Here is a 15,846-nt window from a genome sequence, read left to right on the forward strand (position 1 = left end):
TCGATCCAATCCTTCTAATTCTTAAGTAAGCATTCAACACTGAGCTGCTGTTAACATTGATGCTCAGATTTGGGCTCCCAGTTGTTGGCTGCAATAATCAGAGAATTAAGAGCGAAAATGCTCAACAACCCAAATTTTGCCTGCAGCAGGAATTTGTAAATTTGCCTTAATGTTTTTTTTGTGCGTAGTAGCATTGTATTAACTGTTGTCTGCCTAGTCATATAACCATGTGGATTTTTGAATGCCAAGATAAAACTAATAGTGATTAGATAGGCAGAAGTTCCACTAGAATGGAATGTGAAACTTGGACATAAAAGAAAATGTGTGGTTATTGTTTGAGCTTGTCAGCATTTTGAGTGCATGTAAAGTCAAAAGAATTCCTTAACTAAAATCAAGTGAAACTAATATATCAAGTTCGTTCAAATGTTCCTTTTGCTTTCTCAACAGGCTGACAAAAAGGAGACACAAAGTAATAACTCGATTGCTGGATTTGATATTATCCTTGTGAAACAGCTCAAAGGCAAACAAATGCAAAAAGAAATGGCGGAGTTTATCCGGGAAAGGTAATTACGTCGGCATTACCTTAAACTGCACTAAGCTTTATTACATGCAAAGTAGACTTTTGTTGAATATATGAAGTTTGAGTTTGAAGATTATATGACACAAGAAATTAGCCACTCTTATGTTTGGCAGTGAATTAGTTATTCATTTTGATCCTTTGTGAGGAATTGGCAACTGATTCACTGACATATCTTAGGCTAATACAACAGCACATCTATTGGTGCTTCTGTCTGACAGCACCAGCAATCTGGTTCCGACCTGGTCCTCCAGTGCTGTCTATGTGGAGTTTGCATTTCCTCCCGATGACCTTATGCGTTTCTTCCCCAAATGTCTTTGCTGAGCACCTGAGCTCTGAACTCTATGGCTTTCTAAGGATCCTGTTTATTAGTCATTTCAAATGCCCTCCCCGTTCCCACTTAGCTTGTCTGTCTTCAGTCTTCTCCACTGCCGGGGTGAGGCCAAATGCAAACCCCTTGGATAGTCTACAGCCCCATGCAATGAATGGAGCAAAGTATTTACGGTTGTTGGCCTAGTCATATAAGCGTGCGGCTTGTTGAATGCATTGGTAAAAGTAAAAGTGCTTAGAGTTGCAGAATATCCACTAGAGTGGAATGTGAAACTTAAAAATAAATTGTGGTTATTATTTGAGCTTGTCAGCATTGAGAATGTTAAATTCTCCAGTTTCAAGTAACTTGCTCCCTCTCTCTCTCTTTTCTCTTTCCTCCTCATCTATCTGATTCCTCCCACACCCTCTACAATCCCTATCACCCTCTTTCTTTCTCCTTCTCCAACCACTTCATCTGCTCATCAGCTATACACTCCTTCTACTAGATCCCTCCTCCTAGTGCTCCCATCTGCCCACCCCATCTTTCTTTTTTGATTCCATACTCGACCATCCTTTCCTAAATGATTCCATCATCTGCAACTCTTTGTTGCCTCTACTTGGTGCCTCACTCATCTCTCTTCTATCTGCTTATCTCTCCTCTTCACCTGGGTCCACCTATCACTTGCCATCTCTTGCTTCAATCCTTTCCCTCACCTCTTCATCATGACTACTTCCACTCAATTTTTCAGTCCAAATGAAGGGTCTCAGCCTGAAATGTTGACAGTCCATTTCATTGCACAGATTCTCAATTCTCCAGCAGATGTGTATATCCAGAAACAGGCAGGTTGATAGGTTGATAGGTTGATAAATTTGGGTGGTGGGGTGGAGAGATGTCTCTACCAAAGGAGGCATAATACACTTCTTCCATTAGTCTGTTGGTCACCCTGTGGCAAGATGACCTGAAGCTATGAGAGCAAGTGATGGATCGTTGTATGAGCAGCTGGTACATATTACAAGTCCTGGTTAGGTGACCACTGACACCAGGCAGACAAGCTGAAGAGTATTGATAACAGCTGGGGTCATCCGTCTTGTAAAGACACTGCCCAGGAGGAGGCAATGGCAAACCACTTCTGTTGAAAAATTTGCCAAGAAAAGTCATGGTCATGGATAGGCCATGATTGCCTACGTCATATGACACATGATGTTGATGATGATAATGAAATTAGGTCAGTGTTGGAATGTGGGGAAAATAAATTATAAGGTTTGGATTAGTATATATGGGTGCTTATTGATCAGTGCAGCCTCAGTGTCTGCAGACTAAGTTTCTGTGCTGCATGAAACTTCTGTAGTGTGAACTTGCTCAGATCTTGTGGCTTCTCTTGAGCGTTGAAGAAATATTTAAGCTCAAAGAAATGAATGAATGATTTTTTCCTGAAAAAAATTTGGCAACTGAATGATGGATCAAGCAGTCTTGTGTAAAACAAATACAAACAAAGGGGAACTAAAGATTTGACTAAATATGTTTTCCTTTTGCTCTCTGTGTGAGAGATATAGTGAAGAAAGTCTTATTTTTCTAAACTTCCTTTGTAACCAGAGGATATCCCAAAACTTTTCATAGCAGATACAATAGTTTTGAAGTAGAGTCACGGTTGCAGGATAGGTATAGATTGAGAGAGATACATTGGCTGGAACACTGAGAGAACTTCACTGTTTTTCAAAGTGGGCCTGTTTAATTACAATTGCGAAGGCAGATCAAATCTTGGTTTAATGCCTCAGGTAAAAATTCACCATTCCCTCAGATTCTGCATTCAGGTTTCTGGATTGAAAATTGAATTTACTATCTTGTGAACGCTAGGGTAAGCCGTGTGAACATTCCTGCTCTCCTGCTGGATCATGATTCATTTAAGATAGGGAATGGAAAATTGTGGGGCATAGACAAGCAATGCTTTAGCCAGAAGAGCTCAGACTTGAAGTCAGTCCTGGTGTATGAACCTTCTAAAGTATGGGGTAGGCTTACTTGTCGATCTCTCAACCTTCAGCACTCATGTTCTTAAAAACGGCTGGTTGCTATGGGAGTCTCAAGATTTCTTGGTGCGTTCACTTGCTGATGGGGGGGGGTGGGTGGGTGTCACAGGGCAGTTAGGGTTGGGATGAGTTATGGCCACATGCATCACCCTATTGGTGAAGGATATTTCAGGCAATTTCAGAGGTTAGTTTAACATCTGCTGGAGAAATGTTGGCTGACATAAGTAACTTCTCATTATATATTGTATGCCCCTTGTTTCTCCTTCGTCATGATGAGTAAGTAGTAAAGCAGGCAGCTGACCTGTCATTCATTATCAGTGGAGATCCCTCCTGTAAGGGAGTGAATGGGCAGGAGTGGAGATCTCTCCAGTAAGGGAGCGAATGGGGGAAACTTTGTGAGCTTTTCTTTTGCCACTGATAAATTGTCAGCAATTGCAGCTGTTTTAAGTTACTTGTGGTTTTAGTTAGTTAGTTTAGGTTTCATTAATCTTTCCAGTTCTACTTCCTGAACTGTAAATAAATCAGAATATCAGATTTGTGATTATCAAGATGATCTTTCTTTATTTCACATGAATATGTTATGCATGTCTGTCAGTTCTTGCTGGTTAGTTACATTAGGTACTGCAGCAGTCAAAAGAAGTCCTCGTCTGCATTGGCTAAAGTGTCAGCATGCACCAGAAAGGTGCAAGGAGAAATAGAAATAAATAAAAATATAATAACTTTCTTTTATAATAATTGTGTGGCGCGTGGTCAAGTGGTTAAGGCGTTGGACTAGTGATCTGAAGGTTGCTAGTTCAAGCCCCAGCCGAGGCAGTGTGTTGTGTCCTTGAGCAAGGCACTTAACCACACATTGTTCCAGTCCACCCAGCTGAAAATAGGTAGTGGCAAAATGCTGGGGGTTAACCTCAGGACAGACTGGCGCCCTATCCGGAGGGGAGTGTCGTACTCTCAGTTGCTTCACGCCACGGAAACCAGCATAAGCACCGGCTCGATGAGCTCGGGACAGACTTTAACTTTAATAATTAGAAACTAATAATTTTACAATAATTTACTGTGATACTAAGAAATCATTGAGCTTAACTACTGGCTCTTAGGAAATAAATGTCCTTGTCTTTGTGCATTTTATATGTGACATCAGAGTCATGGTATAGTTGGCTGTCTCTAACAGCCATTTCAAAACTGCATGGAGATCACATTTGACAACGTTATATCCACCTCATCACCTCAGCACAGGGGATGTGCCAAAATTGGAAGAGCAATTATACAGATTAATCAAACAGGTACTTGCAATTACCATGATCAAAGTATCATACTTTTTAATTACAATCCAGCTCCATCCAGTCCCTCCATTGGCATCCCTGGGGTTGCCCTGGTAACAATGGCCTCCAAGTACTCCAGTGAATTGGTCATTGAAATTGTCCTATGAATTAGGCTAGGGTTAAATAGGGGGGTTGCTGGGTGGCACAACTGTTGGACTGAAAGGGCCTGTTGCACACTTTTTCTCGTATAATCTCCAATATATTTATATTACACTAGTGCTAGGCAAAGAGCAGTTCCAGCAAAGAACTTCCCATGATGCTGTGTTCTCACCACCACCAGACCCTGCCCATCAGCCCCATTTACTTGAAACTTAAATGAGCCATCCAGATGGATATGCTTTCACAAGAGCAGCTCAGAGGGTGGTAGTCTGGGTTAAGTCCCCCTTCTGATTTAAAATCTTCTACCACCTATACACCAGTAGTCAGAAATATGACCAACATTTTTTTATTTAATGAATACTTGAGCTTTGCATCATCCAGGACAAATTGGAGAATAATTTTTTTTACCATAAGAGACTTCTAGTAATCAGATGAAAATTGTGTTTTGCTTTGTTAAAAGGATTAAAATTGAAGAAGATTATGCCAAAAACCTGGCAAAACTTTCCCAGAGTCCTCTGGCTGGCGTAGAGGAAGGGTAAGTTATTGCCTCATTTTCTTCCCTATGATCTTTGAAGGATTGAATAGGATATTATTGTTTATAACCATGTAACAATTACAGCATGGAAACAGACCTTCTCGGCCCTTCTAGTCCGTGCCAAACACTTACTCTCACCTAATCCCACCGTCCTGCACTCAGTCCATAACCCTCCATTCCTTTCCTGTCCATATACCTATCCAGTTTTACTTTAAATGACAATACCATACCTGCCTCTACCACTTCTACTGGAAGCTCGTTCCACACAGCTACCACTCTCAGAGTAAAGAAGCTCCCCCCTCGTGTTACCCCTAAACTTTTGCCCCTTAACTCTCAATTCATGTCCTCTTGTTTGAATCTCCCCTACTCTCAATGAAAAAAGCTTATCCATGTCAACTCTATCTATCCCCTTCATAATTTTAAATACCTCTATCAAGTCCCCCCTCAACCTTCTATGCTCCAAAGAATAAAGACATAAATTGTTCAACCCTTCTCTGTAAATTAGGTGCTGAAACCTAGGTAACATTCTAGTAAATCTCTGTACCCTCTCTATTTTGTTGGCATCTTTCCTATAATTCGGTGACCAGAATTCCAAATTTGGCCTCATCAATGCCTTGTACAATTTTAACATTACATCCCAACTCCTATACTCAATGCTCTGATTTATAAAGGCCAGCATACCAAAAGCTTTCTTCACCACTCTTTCCACATGAGATTCCACCTTCAGGGAACTATGCACCATTATTCCTAGATCACTCTGTTCTAGTGCATTCTTCAATGCCCTACAATTTACCATGTATGTCCTATTTGGATTATTCCTATCAAAATGTAGCACCTCACACTTATCAGCATTAAACTGCATCTGCCATCTTTCAGCCCACCCTTCTAACTGGCCTAAATCTCTCTGCAAGCTTGAAAACCTACTTCATTATCCACAACATCACCTATCTTAGTATCATCTGCATACTTACTAATCCAATTTACCACCCCATCATCCAGATCATTAATGTATATAACAAACAACATTGGACCCAGTACAGATCCCTGAGGCACACCACTAGTCACCGGCCTCCAACCTGACAAACAGTTATCCACCACTACTCTCTGTCATCTCCCATCCAGCCACTGTTGAATCCATTTTACTACTTGATTATTAATACCTAATGATTGAACCTTCCTAACTAACCTTCCGTGTGGAACCTTGTCAAAGGCCTTACTGAAGTCATTGGAGTTTCATTAATAATGATTTGAGTAAACAGGAGGTTTTGGGCAAACCTTGGTGTTGGTGTATGGTGATGCATTTCTTCATAAAGGCCCATCATGTAGGCAGAATTTGCTTCAATGCACAGGAGGTCAATTCTCGTTTATATATAACAAAGTGATTTTCTCCAGATGTACTATCTAATGTAATGTCATTTTTTTGTGTTTACTCATGTCAGATTTGTGCTTACAATGTTATACTACTGTAATAATTTTATCTGGGTATATGTCTGTTAATTGAAGAATCAAACAAGATGTAGATGTAAAAGATAGTTGGAGGTGACACAGTAGTACAGCTAGTAGAGCCAGTGTCTCACAGCTCCATTGACTTGAGACTGATCATGACCACAAGTGCTGTCTGTGTGGAATTTGCAGTTGCCATGTGACCACTTGGGTGTATCAGTTTCTCCCTTCAACCCAAAGACATGCAAGTTGGTAGGTTAAATGGCCAGTGTACAATTGTTCCGGCTGTGCAAGTGAGTTGTAGAATACGGGGAATATGATTAGTGTAGGATTGCTGTAAATTGCTGCTTAATGGACAGCCGAAAGGACCTGCTTCCACCCCGTTTGATGCTGTGATACTAATGCACGTGAGATGAGGAGAAAGAGAGAGAAAACAATCTCCACATCCTGAAGTGTTTAACTTGTCTGAATGTTAAAGAGAGTGTAATTGATCTAGCCTGATCATTGTAGCAATAATCAGTCATCATTAAAATGATTTAGTGTTTAGCTTCTTAGAGTCGCAATTTTTTGAGTGTGTTTATATTGACTCTACCTAAAATTGTATGAATTCTTCATGATACAATTGGCAATAACAAATTCTCCCAGATCAAATGGATTGTGGACCAAATTTAGGAGAGCTGATTGTCTTTATTTTTGTTTTCTCATCTGACTCAATATTAGGTCTAAAAGGGGACGCAAAAGAAAATGCCACTGTTTGAGAATGTTTCCTTTTCCTCTAGCACTCATTCTCAAATTCCAGCCAGGACAATATTTACACTTCTTAATGACTCCAAATTATAATTGGAATTGATTTATTATTGTCACATGTATCAAGATGTACTGAAAAGCTGGAATTGCATACTATTCATACAGATCCAGTCATTACACATAACAGAACATTGAGGTGGAACAAGATGAGAACAATAATGATGCAGAATGAAGTGTATCAGCTACAGAAAAATGCAGTGCTGGTACAAGATCATAATGAAGAAGATTGTGAATACTGAGGTAGTTGATTTTATTGTACTAGTAAGCCATTTAATAGTGTTATAACAGTGTGATAGAAGCTATCCTTGAGCCTGGTGGTACATACTTTCAGGTTTTTGTATCTTCTGCCTGATGGAAGAAAGGAGAAGAGGGAATGTCTGAGGTAGGTGGGGGGGACCTTTGCATAAAATATAGACAGAGACCACGTAGCGAAGCTGTTTTCCATGATGTGTTGAGCTGTGGCCACACCATAGTTGGCTGTAGGTTAATGGCATCTGTGACTTAAGCCAAGACTACAACCCTTTGAAGCTTTCCAGAGTCGTTGGGATGGGAAATCATGAAAAGTGAAAAGAGTTGGTGGGGAGATTAAGAAAGGGCTGGCAGAAGTATGTGTACTTGGATTGTAATATTTCATGAAAGGAAAATTTGTTGTTATTTTGGGGAAATTGTATAATAAAATTTGCAATGAAAATGAGTGTCAGGGTTTCAGTGCTTCACTCAGAGAAGATTGCTGTTTGATGGAAACAGGGATCACAAACCAGCTGCTGCCAACACAGCCTAATTTGATGGAAGTAGGTGAGCTCGGTGCACTTAATTCAAACTATGCTCAATTTCTGATTATTCACTTTAATGATTGGAAAATTGAGAACAATACAGATTGGAATCCTGACCTTTATTCATAATCCATGCATAACTCTTGAATATAGTCTTCTGCCAAATAAGATTCCACTCTGGGAATATAACCTGATAAATCTTTCTCTTTCTAATTTGGTCCTTCTGTCACAGACCCATTACTTGTTGCAGTTGATTAACAGAAAGAGAACTTACCAGGAATAAGCTCATATTCTGATTTTTTTTCCCTATTCATTGCCACGAATAGTAATGCCATGAAGATGGAGCGGTAGGCATTATTCTGTTCTAAATGATTTATAGCTGATGTCAAAGATGGTTAGATGCTGAGAATTGATCAATTTTTTCTCGACTGCAATTAATTTAAATTTATTATGTATTGATTCTGTTCATTAACCTACTGTATGTGCTGTTTAAAAAATTAGGGCTTGCAAATATTTAATAAAGACAGGAAATGCCGAAAATATTCAGGTCACAGAGCATCTGTGGAAAGAAACAGAATTGACCTTCCAGGTCAAAAATATTCTGGGAAAGAGAGAAAATCAGCTGAATATAATTTGCAGAGCAGGTGAGGGGAGAATGGATGGGGCAAATTAAAAATCTCTAGTAAGATGAGGCCAACATTGCCCTGGGGATAAGCCGTGATTTGCTCTATGAGTTAATGGGGGCAGTGGAGGAGGAGAAAATCTGAATAAGGGAACATAAATATGATAAAATAGGGACAGGTTGAGAGTGAAAACACAAGAGCAATGAAATGGTTCAGCTAGTAGAGCAATTTCTTCGTAGTGCCGGAGACTCAATCCTGACTTGGGTGCTATCTGTGTGAAGTTTCCATGTTCTTCACATGATGGCATGTGTTTCCTTTGGGTGCCTCCTTCCGCATGCCAAAGATGTGTGGTTTGTGGGTTTGCTGGTCATTGTAAATTGCCTCTATTATAGGTGAGTGTTAGATTCTGGGAGCAGTTAAAGAGCAAGTGTGGAAAATGAAAGAGAAATGGTGTATGAACAGTGTAAATGGCAGCTGATGGCTCTAATAGCAGGAGCACTATGGTGCCTTCTGTTAATATTTTAGATCCTCAAGCAGACCTCATTAGATTTTTGTCATGCTGTTGCACCTTCTCACTTTTCTCTCCTTCCTCTCCCTCCGCCCCCTCCCCCCCGTGATCATCCTCTATCTGGACACTGTTTGATTTTACATACTTTTTGTAAGGTCAACTCTCAGCCCTCTTTGCTTCAGGCATAACAGACCCAGCCTATCCTGTCTTTCCTCATAAACTGAAGCCCTTCAGTCATTCACAAAAATCATTGTGAATCTTTATGATACCCTCTTGAGCCTAATTACATCATTCTCCTAGTCTGGCGACCGTAAGTGCTCTCAATATTCCATGCATGTTCTCCCCAAACTCTTCCAGCCACATCGTGTTCCGAATGCCAGCCATGGCTTCCCCACGCCACCACTTGCTGTTTTCCCCAAGGTTCTCTCTCTCTCTCTCTCTCTCTCTCTCTCTCTCTCTCTCTCTCTCTCTCTCTCTCTCTCTGTCCTTGTTCTGTTCGTCCCTCCCCATCTATCACCTCTTCCTCCCCTGTAGGAGCTGTAATGCATATCCCTATGCCTCCTCCCTCACCACCATCCGAGGCCTTAAACTGCCCATCAGATGAGGCAGTCATTCTCATAGAAATCCTCCAGCCTTGTTTATTGCCTCTGGTGTTGCTGATATGGCCTCCTCAGCATCGGTGAGCCCAAACACATACTCGGGGACCGTTTTGCCGCGTAAGTCTGCTTTGTCCACCATGGCTGTCTGGAGTTCCCAGTGTTACGCCTGTGCCCCAACTCTGAGGGGCCGAAGGGTACAAAGTAGCCCCCCTCCTTTTTGGGAATCGCAAGATCGCTATTAATGCGGGTCTGGGACCCAAGAAATGAGAGAAAGACACACAGAATCCACAAGGGGTTTGGAATGCCCTGGCCCCTCAGCCAATACAAAGCCACGGAAAACGGCCATTGTCTCTTGGAGACGGAATTGTGTATTGAGTACTGTACTATTTATTTGAAGCCCTCAGGGAATGAACAAAGTGGGCTGGTTGAGGGATGGCACCATCCCAACCTGATTGACACCTGAGACCCCGTGAGTAAGGATAAAAGAGGGTCTGGGGAACAACCCCTTTAGACGCACCAGGAGAAATGCTAGAAATCCCGTGACAGCGTTTAATAGCGACAGTCGGGCTCGCGTGCGTCCTTTTCCTTTGCCTAGGAATTGGCGGGCTTCCACGGAACGGTTTAGCTAAAGGACCCACTACAAAAACGGAACTCTCGAAGGATCGACATCCTAAAAAGGAAAAGCTGGCAAGTTCTAAAATCTCTCTCTTGACTCCAACCAAAGACTGCGGCCTGAATGAACTAAGCGACTTTGATATTTCCATCGGACAATACATTATCCCCTAGACAATGATAGAGCTATTTCTTACTGATTATTATTATACCTGCACTTTTAGATTTAGTATTGACGAAGTATATTATCTGATTGTTTGCATTGATGTTATTTTTGTGTACTTTTACCAATAAATACTGTTAAAAATAGTACCATCAGACTTCAACGGACCTCTCTATCTTTGCTGGTAAGTGACCCAGTTACGGGGTACGTAACACCAGTTACCAGTCATTTTAAGTGCCCTCCTCATTGTGACACTAACATGATTGGCCTTGGCCCCCTCCACTGCCAGAGTGAGGCTAAGCACAAGTTAGAGGATGGCACCTCATATTCTTCCTGGGTAGTTTACAACCCAACAGCTTGAACATTGAATTCTCCAGCTTATGGTAACTGCTGTCCTTCTGACCTTTTACTCACAGCTCGTGATCAACCCAGTTCTTTCTGCAGCACTCTAGACTCCATCACCTGCCTCCTTTCCCTCCTACCCCCACTCCATGTGGTTATTACCCACACAATCCATTTCTACTTCCCCTCCCCTCTCATTCCCTTCTGCTCTCACCACCGCCCTCACTTGATTCCTTGTTCTCCCTTTCTTTCCTACCAGATTCCATCATCTGCAGTCCTTTGTCACTTCCTATCTTTTTTCTCCATTTCCACTCTCCCATCCTCCATTTGTCTATCACCCTTTTACTCGGATCCACTTATTACTTACGAGCTCTTGCTCCAGCTCTTCCCTTCATCTTCTATACTGGCTGTCTTCCCTCTAGCATTCAGACCAGATAATCATACGGCACAAAAACAGACCCTTCAGCCTATCTAGTCCATGCCAAAGCCATTTAAATTGCCTACTTCCATCAACCTGCACTGGGACCATGGCCCTCCATACTCCTACCATCCTTGTATCTATCCAAACTTTCCTTAAACGTTGAAATTGAGCTTGCATGCCCCACTTGTGCTGGCAGCTCATTCCACACTCTCATGGCTCTGGGTGAAGACATTTCTCCTCATGTTCCTCTTAAACTTCTCATCTTTCACTCTTAAGCTATGACCTCTAGTTGTAGTCCCAGAAAAGCCTGCTTGCATTTACCCCCCCCCCCATAATTATTTATTCCTCTATCAACTCTCCTCTCATTCTTCTGTGTTCTAAAGGATACAGTCCTTCCTTATAACTCAGATCCTGCAGACCTGGCAAGATCATTGTGAATTTTCTCTTCATCTTTTCAAACTTGTTTCTATCTTTCCTGTAGGTAGGTGACCAAAACTGCACACTATACTCCAAATTAGGCCTCAGCAACATCTTATGCAACTTCAACTCTGGTTGGTCCTACCAAAGTGCAAAACCTCGCGCTTGTCTGCAGATGCGAAGTGTCAAATGTCCACTTCTGTCCATGGATGCTGTCTGACCCACTGATGTGGAATACGTCCATGGAGGAGAGTGGACAGAGGACAGAAGAGGCCACATGGATGAGCTCCTCCATCTTGTGTAGTTGTACCAAAGTCTTGTTTTACTGTAATTTGATGTCTCAGTTCTTGTATCCCAAGGTCTATAGAGGTATAGAGAGAAAGCAGGTCAGCCCAAAGAAGTGATTAAAAGGAATAACTAGAACACTGAATTGCTGTTCATGAAGTGACGATGGGATATAGGAATGAATGGGTTATTAGTAAACTGAATATTAGTGTATTCCATTCTTCTAATTTAGCCTGGAAAAAGCAAAGAGAATTTCCTTTTCTCTAGTTTCCTCTAGCACCCAGGGCATACCTTTTTCTCACTATTACCATCAGGTAGGAGGACAGAAGCCTGAAGAGACACCACTCAGCGTTTCAGAAACAGCTTCTTCCCCTCTGCCATCCAACATTGAACCCTTGGACGCTCCGTCACTTTTAAAAAAATATATAGTATTTCTGTTGTTTGCATGAATTTTAATCTATTCAATACTGTATACATATATTGTGTATAGTGAATAAGATTTACTTATTATTATAATTTTTTCTTCTATATTATGTATTGCATTGAACTGCTGCTACTGTTAACAACTTTCATGTTACATGCTGGTGATAGTAATTCTGATTCTGAAATGCTCAGATTGGGTAAAGGCCCAAGCTTTGCAGTGTTCATCCACCTTTAGTCCTGGCTTGATACAGAAGCCAAGCTGAGTGATGCACCCTGGGGAAAGTGGGCATCACAACAGAGGCAGATTTTGTCTTGGCAACCTATCTCCAGGTCAGGCCTTGCTAATATGGTCTTCACTATGATGTGGAACGTGTGAAGTATGAGGACATTCTGCAAAACAGGGTTCTCAAGTGTCCTGCGTTGCTTTATTTGAAGATTGATTGGAAATCCAAAATCATGTGTGGAGCTGCCACTCCACCAATTGCTGGAGCTGCTGGTGAACCAAATATGCTGTTTCTCCTCTGGAGTTAGGTCACCGTACGGTTTGTCGCATTGCTTCAGTGAGGGATTGAAGGCTACAACCTCATCGAGGATGCTATGGCCGTTGGTATGTCGGGCCATAACTTGCTAATGGAGGTGGTTGAGGCTGTCGGAGCCTTTCTCTGCCTAATCTTCTATGTACCTTATCCATTTGAGCTTGGCTTTCCTTGTGAATCACATTATTCGATTTTACTCATTGGATAATTTGTAGGTGGGGTCACAAGACCACCATGTCTGAGCAGGTCTCTGTGCTTGGTGACTAAGAAAATCAAGTAAAAGGGTAGGAGCTGCCTCTCAGAAGGGATGTATCTGGTTGCAGCCTCGGGAAGGGTCTTAGTCCAAACCTTAGGTGGACCTGACACCCTTCCAGACTCCATTTAGCCACTTGAGAGGTGCCAGAGACCTGCAGTTCAAAAGGTACTCCAGGTTAGTTTATTTATTTTTGGAGATGCATCATGGAATAAGCCCTTCCAGCCCTTCAGCCATGCCACCCAGCATCCCCCGATTTAATCCCAGCCTAATCACGGGACAATTTACAATAACCAACTAACCTACCAACCAGTATGTCTTTGGACTGTGGGAGGAAACTGGAGCATCTGGTGGAAACCAACATGGTGGGAGGGTGGGGAATGTACAAACTCACAGGCAACAGCAGGAATAGAACCCGGGTCGCTGATACTGTAAAGTTTTGTGCTACCATGCCATCCAAAATGTTGTTTTCGGGGCCGGGGTGGGTCCTTTTCAGTGGCCTGTCAGGCAGACTCCAGGACAATTTACTGGTCAGGACCCACTGGAAAGTAGTCTTGTTCCGAGATACCCAATATAACGGTCTCAGTATCATCATTAGGTGGGGAATGTGTTGTCCTCAGCATCCATGTAGCCCCACAGAATGCTGCATCTTCTCTTCCACGGTGGGAACTACTGCCTTCAATATTTTTCATTTGGTCTTTTCTGGTACTTCCTGTTGTCCACAATGCCATTGTATTGATCGGAACAAAATTTTCTGGCTTGCATCTTTTCTGGATTGATAAATCATCCCCCCTCTCTCATGGAGGTAACCACTTTGTCTAGTGCCTACCCTGCCATTTCTTCTGAGGGTGCAATCGGATATCGTGGGTGCAGTAGGATACTAAAATATTTGAGTCGAGTGAGATCCCTTGTAGGTCTCGAGATGTAATGCGAAGGTCAGGCAGTGCGAGTATCTCTCTGGAAGATGAGGAAAGGTCTACTGTCTGTCGTGCAACGTAAAGGCAAACTGCTTTTGGGACTTGAGGCTCAAGGAGTGGAAAAGAAAGCATTGCTTCCCCTCCCTGGCCCCTATGTCCTCTGCGATGGTGACTACATTCAGGGCAGCTGCTGTGAGGCTTATTCAGTTCTGTAAAATCTATTGTCATTTTCCACGGTCTATTCCTTCTGCACCGGCCAAACCAGGGCATGTTGCTGGCCGAGTAATACCCTATTTTAACAGTGCTTGCACTGTTTCTTCAATCTCCTTGCTGCCCCCTGGGATGTGGTTCTGCATGATGTTCGCTACCCTGGTTGGGCAGGATAATGAGGGGCTCCCACTTGGCCAGTCTCACTAATACTGTCAGTTCAATCACCCAAAAAATAAAACAATCCCTATTGGTCTGCAGGGACCTACCTTTCAGCCCATTCATATCCAAAATGCACCGGGGATGTCACGAACAGCACTGACATAAATCCTGGTCATTCTGACCCAAAGGTTGCCCTTACTGTAACTGCATGGGCTGGGGGCAGCGTCCCTCCCTTCCCTTCTATCGCCACTCAAGGACCTCTCCACCTGTCAGAGTTTCCTGGGATAACAATGTGTTCGACCTTGGTATCAACCAGTGCATTTCCCTTCGCACATCACTGTACGTCTCCCTTTCCTCAATGTACTACAGTAGATAAATAAGGCCTCTGGACTCTCAGTTGGGAAAGTTACTGACCATGCCCCTACTGGCACAGGGCAGGAGGGCTCCACCCGCTTTTGGAGTCCTGCTACTGCAGGTGTCTAAGGCCTTTTTGCAACGTCTCAATGGAGGGATACAGGGAGGCATTTTTCTCCCAATTAGATATGGAATCAGCAGGGGTTCTGCATACCCTCACCCACAGCAATTCCTCTTCCTTCTTATTTTGACAATGGTCTTTCCATAAAGCTTATCCTGTCCACCCTTTTCTTTGGAATGCTTGCCTTGAGCAGGGCCAAAGACATCTCCTTACCGGTAAGGTAAGAACCCCCTCTGTTCTGCTTCTCCATCTTCTTCACCTAGCTATGAGCCCTGCCTATATGTTCTAAACTCTCCAAGAGCTCAGTAGCCAATTTTACTGTTCTCCCTTCTGCCGGCCCTGAAAGGGACAGTGTCATTCCCTTCGGATGAGGGCTGCTAGTTTTACCATGTACCCTACCATGGTCAATAAAGGTTTTAACCCTTCAGTGGGCCATCCCTACCCTCATCAATCCCAGTGACCAGGGCCCATTGAGGGAGAGTCTTAGTTCCTTCTTCCACTGTGTTCTGGTCTTCTCGAGATTTTAAATCCCAGCCCAAGTAGGGTTGCTTAACCTTTACCATGGTCGTTACTCTGACCAACAAAGACCTTTCCACCCTGACAGTTCCCAGAAGGGCAGTGTTTACTCTATGGCTGAATGACAGTCCTTCCAAGGCACCCATTTTCTGGTCGGAGATCTCTTCATCTCCCCCCTCATCGCATATCCTTAACAACCCCGACTTCTGCCTTTACTGATCTCCCAGTTCCACCCGTTACTTGAAGGAGTAGCCGTTAGTCACCACTGAGGTGGTCACTGTTTCGGGCCTTCACTCCACTCTTCCTCTAGCTGGATGATACATGGTCCCAGGGTGGGAAACATTGTTGGAGCAATGCCTCAGGCTGAGGGGTGCTTGGAGAGAGAGAGAGACTGGCCAGACTATGTTTCTGTGGATGCAATGAGCCTAGTTGTTTGTACTTCCAAGGGCTGGGGTTTATCGGGAAGAGAGCAACTTTCCACCCTTTCATCCTGATCTTCA

General features: G+C 42.9%; 1 protein-coding gene across 2 annotated transcripts in view; it reads left to right on the forward strand.

Moving 5' to 3' along the window:
* The window catches only part of gas7b (growth arrest-specific 7b), a 501,012-nt gene that overhangs the window by 414,560 nt on the left and 70,606 nt on the right, over positions 1–15,846 (forward strand). For both annotated transcript variants that reach the window (XM_059948836.1, XM_059948837.1), the window contains exons 7-8: positions 448–563; positions 4,790–4,864. In XM_059948836.1, coding sequence (XP_059804819.1) covers positions 448–563; positions 4,790–4,864 — 191 coding nt within the window. The remainder of the gene's footprint in view (positions 1–447; positions 564–4,789; positions 4,865–15,846) is intronic.

Source organism: Hypanus sabinus, chromosome 23 (genome assembly GCF_030144855.1).
Source record: "Hypanus sabinus isolate sHypSab1 chromosome 23, sHypSab1.hap1, whole genome shotgun sequence".
Classification (NCBI taxonomy): domain Eukaryota; kingdom Metazoa; phylum Chordata; class Chondrichthyes; order Myliobatiformes; family Dasyatidae; genus Hypanus; species Hypanus sabinus.